Source organism: Carettochelys insculpta, chromosome 7, assembly GCF_033958435.1.
Source record: "Carettochelys insculpta isolate YL-2023 chromosome 7, ASM3395843v1, whole genome shotgun sequence".
NCBI lineage: Eukaryota > Metazoa > Chordata > Testudines > Carettochelyidae > Carettochelys > Carettochelys insculpta.
The window spans coordinates 62,867,478-62,889,594 of record NC_134143.1 but is presented as its reverse complement, the minus strand read 5'-3'; the positions used below and the strand labels follow the sequence as shown (position 1 = coordinate 62,889,594).

The following is a 22,117-nucleotide window of genomic DNA, read 5'->3' as shown; positions in this document are numbered from 1 at the left end:
TTATAGATAAACTGCAATTATATATATATTAAAACAATCAATAAAATGTTTGCAATTTTTGTTTTAATTCCTATGATTCCCATAGTGAATTAGTTCATATAAAGAGTCCCCATCGGCACCATTGCTAATGTTTTCTAAAATTACTTCCAGAGCATCATAAATCGCAAGATGGATGGAATTCATAAACCCCTTGGGGGCACAAAATCTTTTTGCTTCTGATAACTATAGAGTGAAGCTAATGCACTGAGCATAAAATGAATCTTTCTGTACTGGTTTGTTTGGTCTTTTTTGTCTTGCAGCAGGAAAAATATGAACTTTGAGTATCTGCAAAATCTGTTTCTTTAGGGCTTGCTTTTCCAACACGTCACACAGTCTCCCAAACGTAGGCCTTCAACATGAAAATTCAATAGGATTTAATCATCCAAAACACAGGCTAGGTTTTATCAAAGGAAGTTTCAGCTGTCTCTCCACACTATATAGTTCTAAATAGGGAAAAGCGCAGGGCAACAGATAGAACTTTTATAGTGTTTTGCAATGCAGTGATCTGCAGAAAGATTAATCACTCTCAAAACTTTCTTCCTAGATAGACCTACCTACATATGTCTTAACATTCATCCTCACACTCAAGTGCTGAGAAGACAGGCTGAGTTGCTACATGAGCCTAATACAAGGCAAACGCACAGGAGATGCTTTTCTTACAACTCCATTATTCCAATTTTCCATAGTGAAAACTAACATTGATCTTGCAACACCAATTTCTTTGGTGGTTGTTAGCCATTTCATACATTATGGATGGGAACTTCGGAAGCACCAAAACAGACACTGAAAGTTAAAAGTTAAGTCCCTGAGGCATTTTTTGAAAATTTCAATCTATGACCTGAAAAAGGCTGAATGGCTTTTATTTATGTGCTTCTTTAGATTTTAATATGGCTGTGTGAACAACAGTTTTGGGCCTTGGGAAATATTGGGGGAAGGTTTGTTTTTGTAGACGGTAGGGTGTTGTTTTTTTCAGTATTTATGAAATACAATATAGTTTTGGGTTAGCCCTAAAAACACATCAGTATTTTCAGTAAAATACGCTGAAAATTAACTTGGTTAGGGTCAATATATGTTTTGTTTAGATTCTGTGACTCTTTTTGTGTTTTTGCATTTTCAGAATAAAATTGAATGAAAATTCCAAACCAAAAGTAATTTAAGTTCAAAACACTGAAGGATTTCACTTTGAAAATGTCATAACTTTTATAGAATTTGTTTTTTAAAGATGAACAATTTTGTTAAAACATGAAATCGTGAATTCATATATTTTTCTACTGAAAAATTCATGCAGCTCTATTATTAAAAATACAAACTGTGCAAACAAATCATCACTCCCCCATCTCTACTGCGAATGTTAGATGCACAAAATCAAGATTGATCTATCTTGCAGAGGTAAAGCCAAAGTCTTTTTTTCCAGTTAAATCAATGATAGTTTAGAACAGCTCCACCAAAGAAAACAAAGTTAGTCTAGACTAACCCCAGTGGATCTCAGAACAGATTTGGCCCAGAAATATTAGACAAGATTCTTCACTGTACCTGATTATTTTAAAAATTAAACCAGTTGATAATGTTTTGAATTACTTATCTCCTGTTCTTCCTCCCTACAAATGATTGTTATAAAAATAAAGATGTGAGCAGAACAGTTTTGTCCGAGAAAATACAACTTCACAACAACTCCACAATAAACAACTGTAAAAATATCCTCTTCTGAGGTAATTTATATGTCCCTGTCCATAAGCTGTGGTGTCTGTATGGTTGCCCTGCATCCTAACCAAATAGCTCTTAAGCTAAGCATTTTAAACTTATAATCTGCTTTACCAGCAGTGGTAACATATTTCCCTCACAAACCACATCAAAATTAAATAAATTAAAAAACCATATTCACTGTTAAAATAAAGTTTTAAAAATCCAAAATGGCCGCCAAAAAATAACAGTTAAAAAATAACAGTTGTAATTAATATTCGGCAAGCTATAAATATATATGAAGTTATGGTTTAAAAAGTTTCAAACTAATTGGTTACTTTAAAATCCTCATACATATGTAATAGTCAAATGCCCCCTTAATACATTGTGGCACTAAGGAGGACCTAGGAGGCAAAGGTTGTCAAACAGGTCCACCCAGGCTGCATATATTCAAAAGGGCAGCCCTGCTTGGGGCATTCCAAACCAAACCTTGGAGGAAAGCAAAAAAAAAAAAAAAAGACTACAAAAAAACTAAGCTAAAAGCTAAACTAAGCCTGTAGCTAAACATCGCTGGCAGAAGAGCCGAAGCTGACCTGCGTGTCAGTCATCGCTCTCTAGCCGCCGTGGGCCGTCAAAAAACAAAAAAGCTCCAGCCTAAAGACCAAAAAAGCTCCAGTCTCCATAGAGCTAAATCACTAGTAAGGCTCCGGTTCTTTTATCCGGAGGGTTTGCCTGGCAGACCGCACTGCCCAAACAACGGTGCCCTGCACGGAAAAACCGCAGCAGCAACCCTGCCCTTCCAGTCACCGACCTTAGCTCAGGCCGGTGTCTGAAATATCACGGTCGTTCCTAAAAATACAAAAGGTTTTTATTAACCAAGTTGGTTTTTCCTCCTGGTTCTCTTTTCCTTCCTCCTTTACTATCTAACCTAACGCGGCTGCCGTACAAGCGCGCCGTAAGGGTCATAACTTCCTAGCTCAAAAAAAACTACAGGCCCAGCGCCTGAATCACAAAGCAAAAATAAAAAGGTATTCATGGTCTGGGTTTAAGGTTAAATAATTGGGTAAGCAATTAATGTTTTCATATAGCTTTGTAATAAAGGGTGAATTAGGACTTCCCCAAGTCCATGATCAGCGCCTTATATTTTGTATTCCTTGTCCTTCTGTAAAGGCACAGGAGGCCAATGCTATTGGTTTAGCTTAAAACTATTGCATGCACACAGGAGGGTAGTTAGGTAAACTGCGTTGTTACTATAATCCAAAGCTATAAGCTCCCCCCTATTTAGGAGGGTAGAGCGGTCAAAAATAACCCAATAAAGGAAAAACCCTGGTATTCTTAGTAACCCTTTAAGGGTAATAAAGGTCTGCAATAAAGGGCTACCATAACAAGGTGGTCAAAATAGGCAGTACCATTTTTTAAGGAAATAACCTTTAACTAGAAAAACCCCTCCACTTAACTAAGGGAAAAACTTCTCAGTAGAAAACCCCGCATATACTGGGCTCTCCCCTGCTTGGCCAGCAGGGCAACCCATTCAACTAAAAAATTAACCTAGCTTAGTGCAGGCAAATTCTTATTCTTATAAGATCTGCTCCCCGCAGTAGTCGGCCAAGGGTTAAGCAACCTGGTAAACCTCAAAAAAATCCAAAAATAAATAAATAAATATAACTCAGCTCTAAAGTTAATCTTTCCATTTTACAGCACGCATCAAAGGCTGCACGGTCCGTCCCGGAAGCACAATAAGTAGCTAAGGGATTAAATAGTAGTGCTGTTACAGCAGTTACCTATTGTTTAAGGCTACAAGCCATAGTATTCAAATCCTGTGCCTATTCCACAAAAACAAGGGCTTACATATTTTGTGCAAGTTAGCTTACCAAAGTTCATACTTTTAAGTTATAAAATAAACCCTGTCTCCCTGTTTAAACCTAACATCTTGTTTGTATTTTCTTCCTTGGGTAAACACACCGCAGCAGCGCAGTTCACACACCCTAAAACCCTGTTGTAATTAAACCCACCGTAGACGGCAAGCAGGGTCGCGGGGTAAAATCCTGGGAGCATTGGTAAGGACTCAGTTTTAGTCCAGTCCATTGCTCTGGTGTAATTAACTTAACCTAATCAAATATTCAAATTTATTCATACGTCACTCGCATCCTCAATAACAACATGGTCATTAAGATTCTCAGAACTACACCATACCAATGTAGAGAAACTATAATGCCATTATGCCAGCTAAAGTAAATTATCTGATATTAAGTATATATAATTTTAACATGCTATTATCAGACAGATAGAAAGGATATCCTGGCAGATAGGGTTAAATTTTTAAAAGGCTTTTTTTTTTTTTTTGCAAGAATGTATAATCTATTTATCCATAAAATTTATGGGTCCAGAAAGCAGAACTCCTAATGTATATCATTCAGACATACGTAATACATCCTTTCTTGTCAAATAGCTCAAGTATCGAAACAGCTGGTAATTGAAAAGAGAAAAAGTTTCAAAATATTTTGGACTGAGGTTACTTCAGTGCATGTTAGAACAGTCCTTAAATCCCAATGAAATTATTTTCCCAATTATTCTAGCTTTATCCAGTATTTTAGAATCTAAATAGAACACATTTTTGTTGTTTTGTTTTCAGCACCTGTAAATTCAACTGTGACTGAAGTTTCGTAACTATTTCTCAGAGCTCCAAACCCCAACAGTTCTGGATTGTCCCAGATGTCTGAGTCACAATAAATATTCAGCTTTGAATAACCACACTACTTATTATTTACATTATCTTCTCCTAATTTATTTTACATGTAACTTTTTTAAAAATAGCTTGTCTTGCTTAAATTTTGTTGAAATTCAGATTTCAATACAGGAGACAATTACTCAGTAGCAAAGAAAGAATACTTCCCTCCTCACATTGCACTGTTCCCTGTCCCCCTCTCTCACACACCTCAGACCTGCACTGAATGCCTGTATTTTTACTCATAAAAGGAATATTAACAAATATAAGTGACAGGTGACAAAATGACAAGAGGTCAAACTGCACCCAATTTCAATGAGGTCCAATCAATGTGATGTTTCGATTTATTGTTAAAAACCAGCAGAGAAGTTTGCAGATTTCTCTTATGGGAAGGTATCAGAGAGGTAGCCGTGTTAGTCTGTAGCTTCGAGAACAACAAAAAGTCTTGTGGCACCTTATATAGACTAACAGATATTTTGGAGCATAAGCTTTTGTGGGCAAAGACCCACTTCATCAGATGCATGAGTTGGGGGGCGGGGTTTCAGAGGGGTATTTAAAGAGTGGGATCCCAGTAAGAGGGAGGGCCAGAGCTGACAAGGTCTATTTCCACCTCGCTGAATAGACCTTGTCAGCTCTGGCCCTCCCTCTTACTGGGACCCCACTCTTTAAATACCCCTCTGAAACCATCCCCCACTCATGCATCTGGTGAAGCAGGTCTTTGCCCACGAAAGCTTATGCTCCAAAATATCTGTTAGCGTATAAGGTGCCACAAGACTTTTTGTTGTTCTTATGGGAAGGGTAATTCTAATGCTTGGTTTATTTTAAATAAAAGAAAACAAAACCTATTTAATCTCACATATTGGCAAAATCCAGTTCATCTTCCATTTACATTCTTTAATCCTGTCTCTTCTTTTGCCAGATCTCCATGTATATTCATGTCCATGTTCAAGTGTTGATCTCCTACAAGCACTGTAAAATTACATTCTGAATACAAACATTGGACCTAACTATTTTGCCAGTATTCTCCCTAGGAGAGAACTGTCTGAACACAGACTCACATGCTAACATTGCATTTTCACACATGCATGTGGCTGAAGAATTGTAATAAAGGAGTCAAGAAAGCCCTGTGGCCATGAAATTGGTACACGTCAACAGAACATCAGTTTTCTTTAATGGGCATGAAAATACTAAGACTTGAGGTGTGTTTGCTGGCTTCCTTCCACACACAATCTAACTTTAAGGAGATTGCTGCCTTTAATAATTTAAATTTACAAGAGACATCTGTGACAACCACCATCTTGGTTGAAATACCAGGAATCAAGCCAGGGATTTCCAAAGCTGTAAATATGTGTCTCCACAGCGTGAGCTAAAGAGAAGCAGACAGATTCTGCCTTGGTCCATTACAAAGCACCCTTTGGATCATACATCAACAATTGACTATGAAGGTTCACACACAGTGCACCTGGAATTCTGGTGGACTAATCAAGGAAGTAAACTTCAGTTTCTTTTCCCCACAGCCAACACAGGAAGGGTTTTCTTTCCTTTTGTCTCCCATTCCTCTCAACCCTTCTAAGTATCTTCATAAGCCTAGTGTCAGGAACCTTCCCTTTATATACTATCTTATTGAACATGGCTCAATCATGCTCCTACTGAACTCAATGGGATCACGTGACATTGCCTTCAATGGAAATGTGGTAGGTCCTGAAAAGGGCTCTCTCTTCTTTGTGTCGTGTTGTATGAATTTTACTCACACTGCAGAAACCCTCTTTGTGTCAGGAATTTCACTGAAGTGCAAAACTAACAGTGATAAAGTAAATAGTTTGACATAGCTCCTTTATGTCTTCTGTGCAAGGCAGCCTGGGAAGAATAAGAGTTCCTATAAGCAAACTTTTCACAGAACTAGGTTAGGTTTCTCTTTTGCTCATTGATAAAACAAAGCAACAGAAATGTAGCACTTTAAAGACTAACAAAATGATTTATTCGGTGACGAGCTTTCATGGGACAGACCCACTTCTTCAGATCAGTGGGGCTGTTTCATGAAAGCTCCTCACTGAATAAATCATTTTGTTAGTCTTTAAAGTGCTACATTTCTGCTGCTTTGTTTTGTTGTAGTACAGACTAACACAGTTAGCTCTCTGTTTCCACCCATTGATAGTTCATCGGGATTCAGCTCTTTTTCTACCTTGGCTGGAGAACGCTCCTGCACTTTTCAATGCTAAAAATAGAGCGGAATCTTTCCTCAGTAGTTAAAGGAAAACTGTGCTTTGAACAGTGGTTTTGCAACCTTCTGTCTTGATCACAGGAGTTTGGTAACAGCCTGATACAACAGCAACAAAAATTAGCTTCACCGCATAGCAGAGTCCTTTTATTAGGCCAAACCCTACACTCCTTAATTACACAGAATGCCACAGGAAGAAATAGTAATCAAAATTATGATATACTTAAATGTCCCAAAGACTGTATGTAAAAGTAAATAATAAGCACCACCAATATATTGGAGAAATTGAGATCTGTTCACCATCTTGAATATGTATCTTTTTATGACTATATAGTGTCATTTTCCTGTGATTTTTGCTATTTTTTTTTTAAATTCATCTTTAAGAAAGCAGCAAAATTATAATTTTCGGAGAGAGCAAGTTTTCACACTGACTGTCATGCATATTGTGATTAAACCACTCGTGACCTTTGACATACTGTAAAGAAGGATCACTTTTAAATGGTATGCCAGTGAGGTACCAGGAAAAGCTCAAGACTATGAGAGAAAAGAAACTCTACAAGAGTTGGCATGTGACAAGTGGCATGCACTCCAATATACTGCTTAGTTAATAAAGAATGTTCTCATTACAGACAAACATTATTCACTTGGTCCTAATTTGGCAGAATGTTTTAAGCATGTGCTTAAATCTAATTAACTCCAATGAGAGTTAAGCACGTGCTTAAGTTCTCTGAGGAATCAGTAACTTGCAGCTTACTAGTTTGTTTCTCTCCTACCGTCCTTGAAATGGGAATTGAAAATATATGTCTAGTTTCCCTGTAGATGCGCCTTTATCATCTACTGAAGTTCTATTTTCTTTACTTCCTACAGCAGTACCTCCATAGCAAATCTCCGCTGTAAAGTACAGATGTCTCAACAGCTCATCTCCTACAGCAACAATACAAATACAGAAGGCAGATCAAGCCACCTCTCCTTCTGGTGGTACAAGCATAGCAGTGCCACAAAAGACTTTGGTACATTAGAGCCCTGCAGTCTTTTTTACACTCATGTCAACAGATCCTATACTTACAGTGCAGACCTTTAAAAAAAAAGTATGCAATTTCCAGCAAAGGCAAAATGCATGTGATCTCTTGTTAGTACTAATGAAGCTACTGGACTCTAAGGTCATGGGGTTATTACTGAACAAAAATTATCCAGTGGCATAAGTCTAGAAATCTGGGATATCTAGCTTCTGAATGGGTGTACTGGTAAGAATGCATTACTGTGTTTTACCCTTTGTTCCAACTAAGTTCCTTATGCAGGCAAATGAGATTGTTCACCATATAAAGCATAATGTTCAGTAAAGCTGGCAGAACTGGACCCTTCAACTGTGATAAATTGTCTAGGATTGAACAAATTCTTTCTTTAAAGCAACAATAATGGTTAAATACTCCACACCTGCCACTTTCTCATTCAGCAACATCCGTGGTACAGCATGATTTTTAGTTAGCTGGATATCCATTTATCATAGGTATGGCCAAGTTTCTCATGGTCCCATCAAGTTTATTTACAACCACCAGTCCTAGCTCTTCATGTTTTGTGCTGTTATTTAGCTCTAATTTGTCCCGAAATGTCTTCTAAGAGCCCTGTAAGCTGCAAAAATATTGGTAATGCTGCTAAACAATATTGACCTCTGGGGCACTCTCGTTCAGCACCAGTCAGGTCCCGAGGGTGCTGGTCTTTGGAGGTTCAACCTGTGTTTGCTACAGAATGAGGTTATTTGGTTTGATTTTTAACTGTGATGCTCAGCTGCCTAATGTGAACACTGCTAAAATGTTATTAAGAACTGGTCCCAGGATTTTGCAAACATAACTCTTCCTTCCATTATGAACTTCTGCCCTCAAACAGCTTTGAATGAGGGGTAATTAAGAATTATGAGAATTGAGTAGAACTGGTTTCCATTGTCAATTATTTACACATTTAATTAAAAATGAAATGTTGATTCACTTAGAATCCATTACAAGCAAAATAATTAAAAAGACAAATCCTAGGAAGATTGATTTCAGAGATTGCAAGCCACATGCCATCTTTTGGTATTTTTCACTCAACTTCTAAAAGCAATTTTGTCTGACTTCCCACCCATAAACTGATCGTTATTTTCCTTGTGTACAAATCTATTCAGAGCCATGGATCTAAAATAGATTTTTACCTCATTGTCTGAGTTTCCTCTTATTGTTGCCATTTGCCTCTATACCATTTTTTCCATTCTTTCAGGACTAATTTCATTAATCTCAAAAGAACATGCAATCAATCTGAAGGGAGGGAAGGTTAAACAAGAGCAACTCAAGAGAAATATTAATTTTAAAGTCTAATAGATCAGTAATTCAATTCTTCTTTGCCATCAAAACAAAGGTCCAGCAGACTTGAATGCTAAAGTGCTGGAAGGATCAGTTCATGGGATGCAAAAAACAAAAATCGGTGAAAACACAAAATCACTTGATCCTGAATCTATTGACTTCAATGAGTTCCAGATCAGGGAGATTAGAGGAGAACAGATAACTGACTACAAGTTTTTGGACAGAGTAAACATGAATGATTAACATGGGGATAACAGTATGAAATTAATACAGGGGATATTTAGGACAATTGTTCTAGGAAAAAAAACAAAAAAAACAAAGAAAAACCTTACAGTAAGCGCTATTAGGCTGTGAAACATTCCCCCAAGGAAAGTGGCAGAAACCCATGATCTGGGGTATGTGATACTAGACTAGACAAATCCCCTAAAATACACATTAAGGCACTCTCCTGAAGAGGAAGGGAGATGAAGTAAATAATGGACTTTTCCATTTATGATTTCTGTGATCTTGTAATTTATATCTCTAGAGCAGGGATAGGCAACCAGGAATAGTGGGTGGGCCACAGGAGTGGCCCTCCTTCACCTCAGCAGGCTGCATCAGCCTGGGTCACACTGGGATTCCACTTGCAGACCCGCAGACCCGTTTGTCTCTCTTGCACACTTGGGCACTAGAGCCCTGCACTTACCTGCTCCTCCTCTGTCCTACAGCTGGAATGCTGCAAACAGCTGAGTTGCAGCATGGCAACTGCTCTTGGAGGAAGACAGAGGAGTGGGGACAGAGTGTAAATCACGTGATTTGCAGCTCCTCCTAAAGTGCTGAGATTTTCAGCAGTTTGGTTACACAGGTTTAATTCCGCTTGGAGACTGTGGACATCTCTCCTACTATGCCTTCAAGACTGCTATGGGCACCTCAAAATTCTAACTAAAATTTTTAAATTAATTAATATAATCCATCACAAGAGCTCATTATAAAACTGGTGTCTGTGAAGCCCTCTGATGACATAAAGTGCTCTAAAATAGCTCAGGGTCAGCCAGTGAGGCACAAGGCTGTGTCACGGGCATAGCAAAGCTGTAGTGTCCCAGACACTGGTCATATCTCCCAGACCTTCCACAGCAAAGGGGCAATGCTACTGCCACACCACCTGAGGAGAATGCATAACATACTCTGCTCCAAGGAGGAAGAAAAAATTAAGGTGTCACCTTCTCTCTGCCTTATGTGGGAAGTCAGAGACCTGGGCAACATCACACAGGGGCTAGAATGGAAGGGCAGAAACTACAACTCTGGATGTCCATTCTGTGTGGCGAGAATGAAGCAGCTGAAGGAAAGTAACTTGCCTTTTCCCTGCTCCCTTGTGTTTTACACAGGGCCAAGCGTAAACTATTATTATTAATATTAAAACTGATGGCTCAGCATTAGCACTCGGGGAGACCCACATGTAGTTGAGATGCTTTCTCACTCTCCAGGCTCACAGTAGTTGGAGGCGCTGTGGAGACTCTATTATCGGATCTTGAAAGCTAGAGAGGAAGGAATGTTTTGTAGGACACAAAAGTAAACCCTCCGAGGGCCTCAAGTGATTTAACAGGAATGGGACACTGACAAATCTGGTCTGGTCCTCTTCACTAGAGGATAGTGGGCTTGGGGGATACCATGAGAATGAAAGGCTGTAAAATGGAGAGCTGTGTTGGGAAAATAGAGGGAATTGTAAGTGATACACTCAACCCTATCTATCAGTAGATTTTGAACAGTTCCACTTTGTTCCCATTACTTTTGTGGCATAACATCAGCAATCCCCAGCTTCAGTCTAATTTCCATTCCTCTTACAGAGGTTAGATCTTTTATTATAAATAACTTTAATCTGAGAAGTACTTAAAGTATGTCTGATGGAAGGTGGAGGGAGTTGGAAAAGATCACAGACCAAGCAAAAATAAAATTTTAAAGTCAAGCTGGATCACTAAGAGATGGGCTTTTAACAACTTTTTACAATGATGCTACCCCCAGGTTAGAACAGACCTTCCAATTTTTTTCATTCATCCCAAAGCATTGGATTTGGGAATACCTCTGATGTTCCATCATTCTTTTCCCACCACACATAGCATGTCCCAGCTTCAGGATTCCATGTAAATGACAGCCAGCCAGTGGTTAAGCCAGACATAACTTCACAACAAATGTCTATCAGGAATGGCCAGGATTAGACTGGAGAGAGACGTTCAGGTTGAACCACTCTCATCTGACGCCCTTGGGATCCAACTGGTGCTGGACAAGAGAATTTGCCAGACCACAGGAGGTCAATATTGTCTTGCACATTACCAACACCTCTGCTGCTACTGGGCTCTTAGAAGACTTTTAAGGGTAAATTACAGCTAAATAACAGCACAGAACCCTGAGAGGCAGGACTGGTGGCCATAAGCAAATTTTACGGGACCACAGGAAACTTGGCCACACCCATAAAATGAGATCATCCAGATAACTAAAATCTTGCTGGATTATGGATGTTGCCAAATGAGAGAGTTTTGGATTACAGAGGTTCAACCTGTACTTCTGACAGATAGAAAGACTTTGCAGTCTAGACTGGCAAATGGTATGAAAGACCACATGACCAGCTGCTAGAGGGCTGGTTCAATACAAGGCATATGCAATATTGCCGAGATAATAACAAAACCAAAAAAAAGGGAGTCTGTAGAAAGCCCAGCAACTAGCTTTGTGGGAGTCAGCATGTCCGTCAACCAAAGTGAGGGCAGCAAAAGCCCTATATGCTCACACACATTTGTTTACAACTGATAGAGCTGGTCTTGAAGCTTGAGAAAATGAACATAAAAAGTATTCTTTATCACAGTAGGAGATGGCACTTTCATGTTTCTATTTCTCACCAAAAGACTTTCAGTGTTTGATTCAGCAGAAATCCACACCTGCTGCAAAGAACAAGCCTGTGTCATGAAGACTGCATCTATAACATAAGCAGTAATGCTTGGGAGAAACAGCAGAGTAAGTTATACCTTTTTCCATCCTAAGGGAAAATTTCGTGCTTAGTCTGTAAGAGTGTAGACCAGTGGACTCAGCATAGGTCTAGAAGCTAGGAATTCGCTTGTTCTAAGCGTGGCTCTAACACTTCAGGAAAAAAATACCTCAATTTACCTTTTGTCTCATCTGTAAAATGACGATAAAACCTAACTCATTATTGTATTAGGAGGACTGCTTAGTTTGAAGGGGAAAGTGCTGTATCTGCATGTCACTAATTCAAATATATAAATACATTTTATACTACATATTGCTTGTTATTTAAAAACTAAGCAATTCCTTTACTTCACTCATGAATTGTGAAGTCATAGGCTAACCCTCATAACTGTGTTCTGTGCAAAAAAGGTTTCCCTGACACAGTACATGTCGTATGTTATACGTAGAAAATGCTTTTATCACACTTTCCGGGTTCTATCAACATCTAGTTACTATTGTTGTGATGTTACAGTCGGTAGGGAGCCACAGCTAATGACTGAAGTTGGGTTTTCTATTATTCCTCTTTCTGAACAAGCTACCTTTGTGGCTGAAAACTGTTCATGCTGACTCTCTTACAATCTTTTAACAGTTGTAAAACAGCATTATTTGATCATAGGAAAAGAACAGGTAGAACTGTATATCTGTCACACTTCTTTCTCCTTGCATAATTAAATCTGCTACCAAAAAGTCCAGAATACTTGTAAAATATCAATTTTCCAAGTACTCAGATCACCGGGTGGAACAGTGTTTTTGACATGTTTCAAGCACTCTCAGATAATATGCACAAGAAAAGCATACTATAATACTTTGCACGAATATATCTTTCATCCAGTGATGTTAATTTTTTTTCAAACAATTAAGCCCCACAGTGCTCTTGTGAGAAAGGAAAAGAAGATGCAGGGAGAATTTCAAAACTGAAAGGTAATGATATATGGGGCTATACACAGCAGCTGTTGAACAGTACACAACAACACTATATATGAGTTTAGTAAAGAACTGAAGATCTGTGCAAATTGATAGCCTGATTCCATATTCATTGAAATCAGGGAGAGTCTTTCGATTGACTCCAGTGCACTTTAGATCAGCTCCTGACACCGCAGGGGTGATTTTAGGTAGCTGGAAACGTGCAGGAGCATTTTCAAATGGCTTTGTTTGGGTGGTCTGCAGAGGATTTGGGATAGAGACACAGGGAGGTGTGGATGATGAAGGAGATGGCACAAATGAAAATGGGAGTAAGGTGAAGCCCAGTTGCACAGCCCCTGAATCTGCAATGATCATTCTTGAGGATGAGCTTCTGGGTAGGTACTCACAAACCCTTTTTGTCAAAACAGAGACAGAAACAGACTGCAAATCAAGTAACTGCTGTGGGAGACAAGATGCAGCTGTTATACCAGGAACTCCAGCTTTGCAGCACATAGAACTCCACTATTCATGAAATAGCTACATTTTCTTCAACTATGGGTTCAATCCTAACAACTTCCTTCTAAAAACCAATACTAAGTCCTGCCTCACTTGTGTGTTAGAAAGAAGGAGAGGGGAGTTTACTCTGTGTACCATCTGTTATCAGAGAACATAAAATGGAAGAGCTACTCAGAAAAGGCTGCTGCTTGAGTGCTTTCATCAGACTCTCCGACAATACCAACTTCTGAGCACCTTGGGCCTGATCCAATGGCTTCTGAAGTAAAAAAAAAAAAAAAAAAAAAAAAAAGGCTCCCATTGACTCCAGTGGGCACTGCATCAGGACCCATCCACCCACCATGGCCTCTGAAATGTGCACCTCTGAAAATACTGCTTACATATCAGGTCACACTTCCATATACCAAGCCATTGCTCTATTCCAGCTACACAGTTCTCAGACAACCAAGACTCAACTGAAAATCTTCAATGTTTTCAACTCCACTTGGCCCCACGGGTGGCTTCCCACCCAGCTATTTGTGCCTGTCCATGTTTTTGGAAATTTTGGCCGTAGTTAATGTTGTAATAATTGGGATAAATTTACCCTGATTGTGAGCTCTGTCGCAAAACTCACCTGAAAGCTCACACGATGTCACAATAACCTTTAACAGACGCTAATGGGCAAAGGAATAAAAGGGAAACAGAAGAACAGTTAGTCCAAACAAAAAAGAACATTGGTATAACTCTAGGAGAACAGTAAGATCATATCTATTAAACAAGAAAAGTGTGGAACCAGGAATCTGTAAAACAAAACGGGTATGTTGGAAACTAGCAAAATAATAAGGAGATGGACTCCGCCCACCATCCTCCTTGTGAAAGGAAAAGACTTTGGGGAGAAAAACTGGCTACTGAGGCAATCTGCACGAGCATGGCTGCCATCCCTGCCTTCTCCTGGGACCTCACACCTTCACCGTGATGATCTTGAGAGATGTTCTGACCAGATAGTGCCAGAGAGAGGGACCCAGATGGCACTGCCATCTCTGCTGGCTCAAGATGAATCCCAAATACTACTGGGGATGAAATGGGATTACAGGCTAGCCATATTCTCTGCCAACATCTTCTCTTTTCCAAAAAGAAGAGGACAATTACCTTATTTAGTACCATCAAAGGGACCATCAAACAAGGGTTATTCCCCTTCTAAAACTCCCTCCAGTAAAAGGGAAAGGAAAAAAAAAAGAGATATTGTTAAAAATGAATGCTGTATTTTACATTTCAAATGCTTGAACTATTTTTCCTTATTCTCCCTATCATTAATAAAAGATTAAAGTTAAGTTTAATGGTGTGGTTGCCAGGGTTCTAAGCATGCTGAGATCTTGGTATATCTAAGCCCAAACCTTATTTAAAGTTAGGCAGAGACTAGGTCTTGTTAACACCTGTGGTCAATATAACAAAACAGCAGAAATGTAGCACTTAAAAAGACTAACAAAATGGTTTATTTGATGATGAGCTTTCATGGAACAGACCCACTTCATCAGATCAATCTCACTTCCAATACAGGCTGACATTTATAAGTACAAAGGACCAAAACTAAAAAATTGCAATAAAAACTGACATGGGGTATGGGTAGAAGGGAGCTGTTAATTGTCCTGCCTGAGATAATTACGAGCTTCAAAGGAAGGGAAGCTGTCCCTGTAATGTGTGAGGTAATTGATGTCTTTGTTCATATCACGTTAATATACTGAATTTGAATATGAATTCCAACTCACAATTTCTCACTCTAATCTGTTTTTAAGTATTTTTTGCTCCAGGACACAAATTCTCAGGTCTTTAACAAAACAGCCCATTCCACTGAAGTGTTCACTGACCAGCTTATGTGTATAGAGTTTCTTGATGTCTGCTATGTGTCCATTTATCCTTTGGCAAAGGTTTTGCCAGTCTGTCCAATGTACATAGTGACAATAGTTGTACTTACGTCCCTGTGCTTAATTTGCATTTTTGATGATTTACCTTCTAAAAAAATCTGGCATATCTCACACCCCCAGAAAGGGCATTATGCTCCCGCTGGGGGTGTGTGCACACCAGGTTAAGAAGCACTGCCTGAGAAGATCATGTGGGTACCAGAAGGTCCACTCACTGCAGGTGGTGCCTCTTTGCTGCTCTGGGGAATCAGCTCCTTCCAGGTCCAAGGCCACCTTCTGCCGCTTGCTGCAGGCTTTGTAGCCATTCTCTCAAACTCTGCAACTCAGGGTGCTCTTTCTTCATGACTTGGTGCTCCAGACGGGTCACTGTGTGTATATCCCCTTTCTGGCACATCAAAGTCTTTCCTTACCAGCAGTCTCAGGCAGTAACAAGGCTTCAGTGCAGCCCAATTATGCTATACCTCCTTCCATAGGATACAGAGGAAGGTAGAAGGGGATATATTCAGCACATATATTCAGTTGTAATTCATCCTCCACGCTCTACATGCTAGTTCTTACAGAGCAACCACTGACATGGTATTGCAAACATCCTTTACACAATCCTCAAATCCTGGTGCATTCTCCCACATGCGTTCCTGTTTTCAGGGCTTTGAGATGAGGATTTTCCACAATGAGAACATTTTTTTTTTTTTTGCAAACTCGCAATGAACATTTACCACAGAAACTGGATTCCATTAGAATTCGAGACCATTACAAATGGGCACTTCAAGGGCACACACAGTTTCATACTTCCTGAACTAGGGACTACAACATGTTGATTTACAGCCATTACCATTTATGATGCATATCAAAGATGACATGGTGCTTTACAGACATATAAGAAATATGGTCCCCGCCACAAAACTTGACAACCTCTCGCCCCACTCCTGCATGCTATTTCATGTGGTAAGGTCTTTAAAACTGCACAGAGATCTGTTAAAGTCAATAACAATCTAGCCCAGCACATGACCTCATCCATACCAAGCAGCTTGTAGTTTGGAGGCCCCTGTGTACATAACACCAGGAAAGATGACCACAAAGTTCTAGGAGGAAGGTGAGGTTGTCATATGAGATGCATACCTATAATCATGAAGTTGCTTGGTATGTTAACCACACCTACGTGATTTCTCAAATTATTATTTTTAAATGTAAAGAGACAATTGGGGTGCTTTTTAAAACTAACGTTTTATTTGTCTATTATTACAATTTTCTTTTTTGGCTTGAGGCAAAAGAGAAGATCATTAATATCTTTCATTTGTTGTGATGCGATGCAGATCCTTAACTTTCTGCTTTCTTTCTCCACAATTTTCAATGGGCATTAATTTTAACCAACCACCACCAAAGCTCCAAAGCCCGGATAGCCATGCCTGCATCAATTCTCAGTTTGACGGCAGCAAAATTTGAAATGAGAGTGGTTCTGCATTTAATTAGGGCTGAGCTGCTCATTGAAAGGAGAAATGTGGAATCAGATTTTATGCATACAGGAGGGTGAAGCTCAAATTTAGGCCTCTTACCATTGGAAATCATGACAATTTGGTCCAAGATTTTAAAATGCTCCTGTTAGGGCAGGTGCATGTCTATAAAAACTGTTAATATGCTGTTACTGTCATGAAAAATTATGCAGAGTACCTGATGATCACTATCACTGTTCGGTAGGCAGGCAATTGCTGAGCTCTTAATAGTTCATTAATAATAGTAACAACTGAGGTCTGATTGACTATAAACCCACAGAATCATGTGCCTTTTCTCCCTATAAATACATCCATGTCATCTTTAATGGGAAGCATTTAGAAATTGCTCCTCCCTGCACATTTTTCTTCTAATCCCATTATTTTAGGCCTTTAGCTTTTTTATTTTTTTAAACGACCAAACCCAACTAAAAAGGGCTCCTAAAAACAGTTCTTCAGGTGTGTGGTTGGATTTATTTTTAAAGCTGCTCTACCGCTTTAAATCTTGCTGCATCGAGCTCTGGAATATTTCCATCACAGAGCTGCAACATGGTACCAGGCAGGGAGAAGAAAAAAAAATTCTCCTCACCTCACCTCTATCCTGGAGCCAGCCTGCGATGAGCCCTCCCCCGACCCCTCTCTCTCTCACACTCACACACACACACACACACACACAGGCTGAATGAGGTGGGCCAGGCACTCATGCACAACAGGAGAGGAACACAACCCAACCCCTATTCCATCAGCCCCTCAGAGGGCGACTCTGCAGCCACGTTCCCGGCAGGGGGCTGCTGTGCTGCCCACTGCGACGGCTGGGGGGGAAGCCGACCCGCCCGCAGCCCCAGTTCCACGGAAGAGGCGCGTGCCTCTCCCCCCGGGACGGACTCACTCACTCACCTCTGGCCGACATGGCTCAGGCGGCGGCGGCGGGAGAAAACAACCGGTCTCGGTGGTTCAGGGAGCGGGGGAGCAGCCGGGGGCTGAGGCGCTGCTCCCACCGCGGCCGTGCTCCGGCGGGCACAGACGCCCATGTGCCGGGGCTGGAGAGGAGCGGCGGGGCACCTGTCTGCGGCGGGTCCCGGAGCAGCAGAGCCGAGCAGGGCGCTCCATGGACAATAACACCAGCGGGCGCAGCCAATGCAGACAGCGAGCGGCCGGGGCTGGGCGGGCCTAGGCTGCCTCCCTCCCCCTTCCCACCCCTCCCCAGTGCAGCAGGCTGGGCCGCGACACCCGGCAGATCAGTACGCCCCTCCAAGGGCTCTCTGGGAAGCCGCTCCCCGCAGTGCACCGGCTGCCTGGGCCAAGCGCAGAGCCGGGGGAGGCGGTGGGGGGCCGGGTGTGCCTGTGGGCCCCTGCCGCAGAAAGCCTGGGCACGCGGGCGTGTCGTGCAGGCAAGGGAAGGGCGCTGCACCTGTCTGTGCGCCCCGGCCGCAGCGGGGGTGAGCGTGAGCAAGAGATCTGCGTCTCCTGCAGCACAAGACCCAGCGTGTGTGCACACCTGGGCGGCAGAGGCATGTTGTCTGTAACGGGGGGTTTCCGGCTGTGCCATCTGTAGAGGGGCCGGGGGTGTATGCTGGAAACCACAGCAGCAGAGGGGAGACGCGCTTTGGCAATACCTTTGTGCTAGTAGTTAACAAATTACTCGACTAGAACTAGGGGGAATATGCAACATAAGCAAACCTCAGTATAAATTCTCTCTTGGTGAGCCAGGGTAACCAAAACAACAGCCCCATGCTATTGGAGAGACATGGAAATTAAACCCATCATATATTATACACATTGAGGGCTCATAACAAACATCTCAGAGAGCTTCCAACTGACTATACAAGAACAGCAGGTTGGGCTTTCTGCTTCATAGAAGAGCATTGGATTGATGAAACCCTTCAGTAAAAATAGTGAAGCATATAATTCAGCTCATTCTCCTGTACAGGAGTGAAGGCTGGTGCACAGCCTCCACAGCAAAGTAGGCCTACTGCTAAAAACCCACAGGAACTATATAGCTGCATTGTCTGTATACAAACATGGGAAATACAGCAACATTGACTGCAACATAGAATTTGGTCAATTCCCCTCTTAAATTAACATATATAAAGAACACTGGATTTCTGATGTCATTTCAACCAAAACAGCAAACTTCCTTCCATTCGAAAGCACTAGGATATCACAACTTAAATCCAACAGACCAAAAAAAAAAAAACATGGTTTATGTGTTATCACAACCTAACTATTACAATTCTAATCTTCCACCTAATGGACCCAACTAGCCCCTCGTCAAACTGAAAAAGGTTCAGGTTCAGTATCTAAATCACCAAAATATCAGTCTGTGGCAAGAACAAACCAAAATCTACAGTTTAGATAGCACAACTCCCTGCACAGAAATATCACATTAATACATTACCTCTGTGCAGAGAAATGAAGCCAGTTAAGGCAGACTCTTACTCTACACCGAATGAGTGACAATAAATCAGAGACGGAAACAATGAGATGCAAAGCACAATGCAAATGCCGCAAGGAGAAAACATGCAGTCGAGAACGCAAGAGACATACACTCTGCTTCTATAGCCAAATTAGAAGATGAAAGATACAGCCTCAAATTGCCAGGGATCACATGAGACTTGTCACCAAAAAGCAACAAGCCATATCTTAGTGAAACCTGAGAGAAAGGAGAGATGGCAGAGACTATATCATGCGATGAGGCAACCTCCTGGACCAGATCAAACCCCAAGCACAGGGTGAAATCCTATAGCTCAGTGGTTACGGCATTGGCTGTGTAAACCTAGGGCTATGAGATCTGTCTCTGAGGGGGCCTTTCAAGGGTCTGGGGTAGGTTAAATTTAAAAAACAAAATCTGTGAGGCATGGTGATAAATCCTGCTGTGAGTGCATGGGACTGGACTCAATGACCTCTTGAGATCCCTTTCAACTCTATGAGATATGCATATCTCCATGTTTCTAAGCAGTTGTCTCATGAATCTGAGTACTGGCTCTACTCTCCAACAATACATTTATGCTAGTAGTTAGCAAATTACTTGACAAACTAAATTTTGTGTGTGTGTGTTCATGCAAGTGTGTGTGTATAAAACAGAAAGCACGTGAGTTTCCAGCAGAAGGGAGGGGATGTGCATATATGCATGCAAGGACCTCAAAAAGGGTGCGTGCATGCATGCGCATACATGCATACACACATCAAAAGCATGTTATCACAACTTGAACCTCTCTAGTCAAGCACTCTCTTGTCCGGCAACATCCATAATCCAGCATGATTTAGCTAGCTGGACAACCATTTATCATGGGTGTGCCCAAGTTTCCCATGGTTCCATAAAGTTTTCTGAGCTATTATTAGCTGTAATTTACCCCTAAATGTCTTCTAAGAGCCCAGTATGCCCTGGAAATGGTGGTGGTGCTGCTAGACAATATTCACCTCCCCTGGTCCAGCAAATTCTCTCATTCGGTAATGGTCAGGTCCCAAAGGTGCCAAACTAGAGAGTTTCAACCCATATGTGTGCACAACAGAAGCAGGATGTTTGCTTGTGTAGTTGTGACATTTGTACAACAGTGGCTTTTAGAAATGTCCAGCTCTATCCTCCATCCATCACCCCTGCCCCAATGCCACATACAATTCAGTTCAGTTGTATTCATTGTCATACTGTTTTCTGCAACTGCAAATGTCACTGAATTCTGTAGCAAGAGTGGAATAAATAGCTTGCATTCCTCCTTCCCCATCCCCACGGTACGAACCTGAGATGTTGATCTATTGGTACATTAAAGCACAGTGGTGTGTGATCATGGGTTACCATCTGCTTCAAAACCATGACCCCATGCCCTTTTTTGTATGTGTAATCATTACACATTTCCGTTTGCAAGCATCTCAACTTTCCCTTGTTGCACTGCAAGGGACAAGATTTTCCTAAATCAGTGTGAATGTAATGACATAACTTTGCATTTTAAATATTCCAGTTGTTTCTTGTGCACTTTGCTGGATGGGTACTCCATGTGATGCTAAAAAGGTAGAATTAAAGAGGAGTCTTAGTAAAAGGTAGGCTTCGAGTTTTTTCAAGTAGAATTGCCTGTCCTTCTGTTCCTTTTGTAATTAACAGGAGGTAGGGAGAGGACAAGCATTCATAACTTAAAAGATTCATTAAAATGGTGCACACACCATTAATTGCCCCTTAATTGTATGTAAACTTTCTATCTAAAAGTAGGCAAGTGCAACACAGAGACTGATAGAAAAAGACTTTAGAATTGTACATAACAGCTTAGGTTATTGTTTTATTTATTTATGAATTGATATAAATAATTTTTCTTTCTTTTTCATAGTGTTCAGAAATAATGTTCTGTTTACATTTTGAGACTGCAAACAAAATAACTACGCTTATTTAGAGTTAAAGTTGCTGTTTGTATTTAATAAGAATAGGTCAGGGCCCAAGCTGGTGTAAATTAACATAACACTGAAATCAATGGAGCGACACCACTGTACACAGCTGAGGCCCAACATATTTATATTTATTACATGAGCAGTGTTCAATTTATCATCTTAAGTATTCTTTCTCTAGCTTTTGAGCGCTTGGTCTTTTTTTATAAGATTGCGAGAATCTCATAATCTCAGGAAGTGAGAGACTAAAGGCCAGATTTTCACATTTATCAAGGCTCCTAAATCATATAAACACCTACTGGGATTTTCAAAAGTGCCTAAACAGATTAGGTGCCTAAACCTCACTGAAGATATGAGTTAGGTATCTGGACACCTGGAAAATAAATCTATAAGTAAAACTAAGATTTTGTCACAGATATTTTTAGTAAAAATCACAGATAAGTCATTGGCAATGAAGAAAAACTCATGGAAGCCCTGTGATCTGTCCCTGACTTTTACTAAAAATATTTAGTAACAAAGAGGAGCTGCTGGGCAGCCACAGGAGCCTGGCTGGGAGCTCCAGGGCCCACTACCACCTCTGGGAGCTCAAACTTCCAGGGTCTCACTCTGCCCAAGGCACAGAGCTCCAGAGTCCCCCTCCACCTTCTGCTGGGAGATGCAAGGTCATTCACTGCCCCATGGCCTGGGAGCTGCAGGGTTCCACCCACGCCCTGCACTGCCCACGGTGGCTAGAAACTCCCCACCCTCTTCTTTCTGCGGCCAGAAGATGCATGTTCCATCACCACCAAAAGTGGCTCAGAGATCCATGTTAGCCCTTGAAGCCCACGGCAACTGGTGGCAACAGGAGTCCCCTTCCACCTGCAGGAGTCAGGAGCTATGGGACCCCACCCTCACTGCCTGCAGTGGCTAGATGTTTCCCACTCCTCATGGTGGCCAGAAGCTGTGATGGTCTCCATGAC

At 41.0% G+C, this 22,117-nt stretch overlaps 1 protein-coding gene across 1 annotated transcript in view; it reads right to left on the bottom strand.

The window, feature by feature from the left end:
- Positions 1-17,888, bottom strand: part of ABLIM1 (actin binding LIM protein 1) — a 299,900-nt gene extending 282,012 nt beyond the window's left edge. The window contains exon 1 of the mRNA XM_074999086.1: positions 17,685-17,888. Coding sequence (XP_074855187.1) covers positions 17,685-17,697 — 13 coding nt within the window. The 5' untranslated portion in view covers positions 17,698-17,888. The remainder of the gene's footprint in view (positions 1-17,684) is intronic.
- Between the last annotated feature and the right edge of the window lie 4,229 nt (positions 17,889-22,117).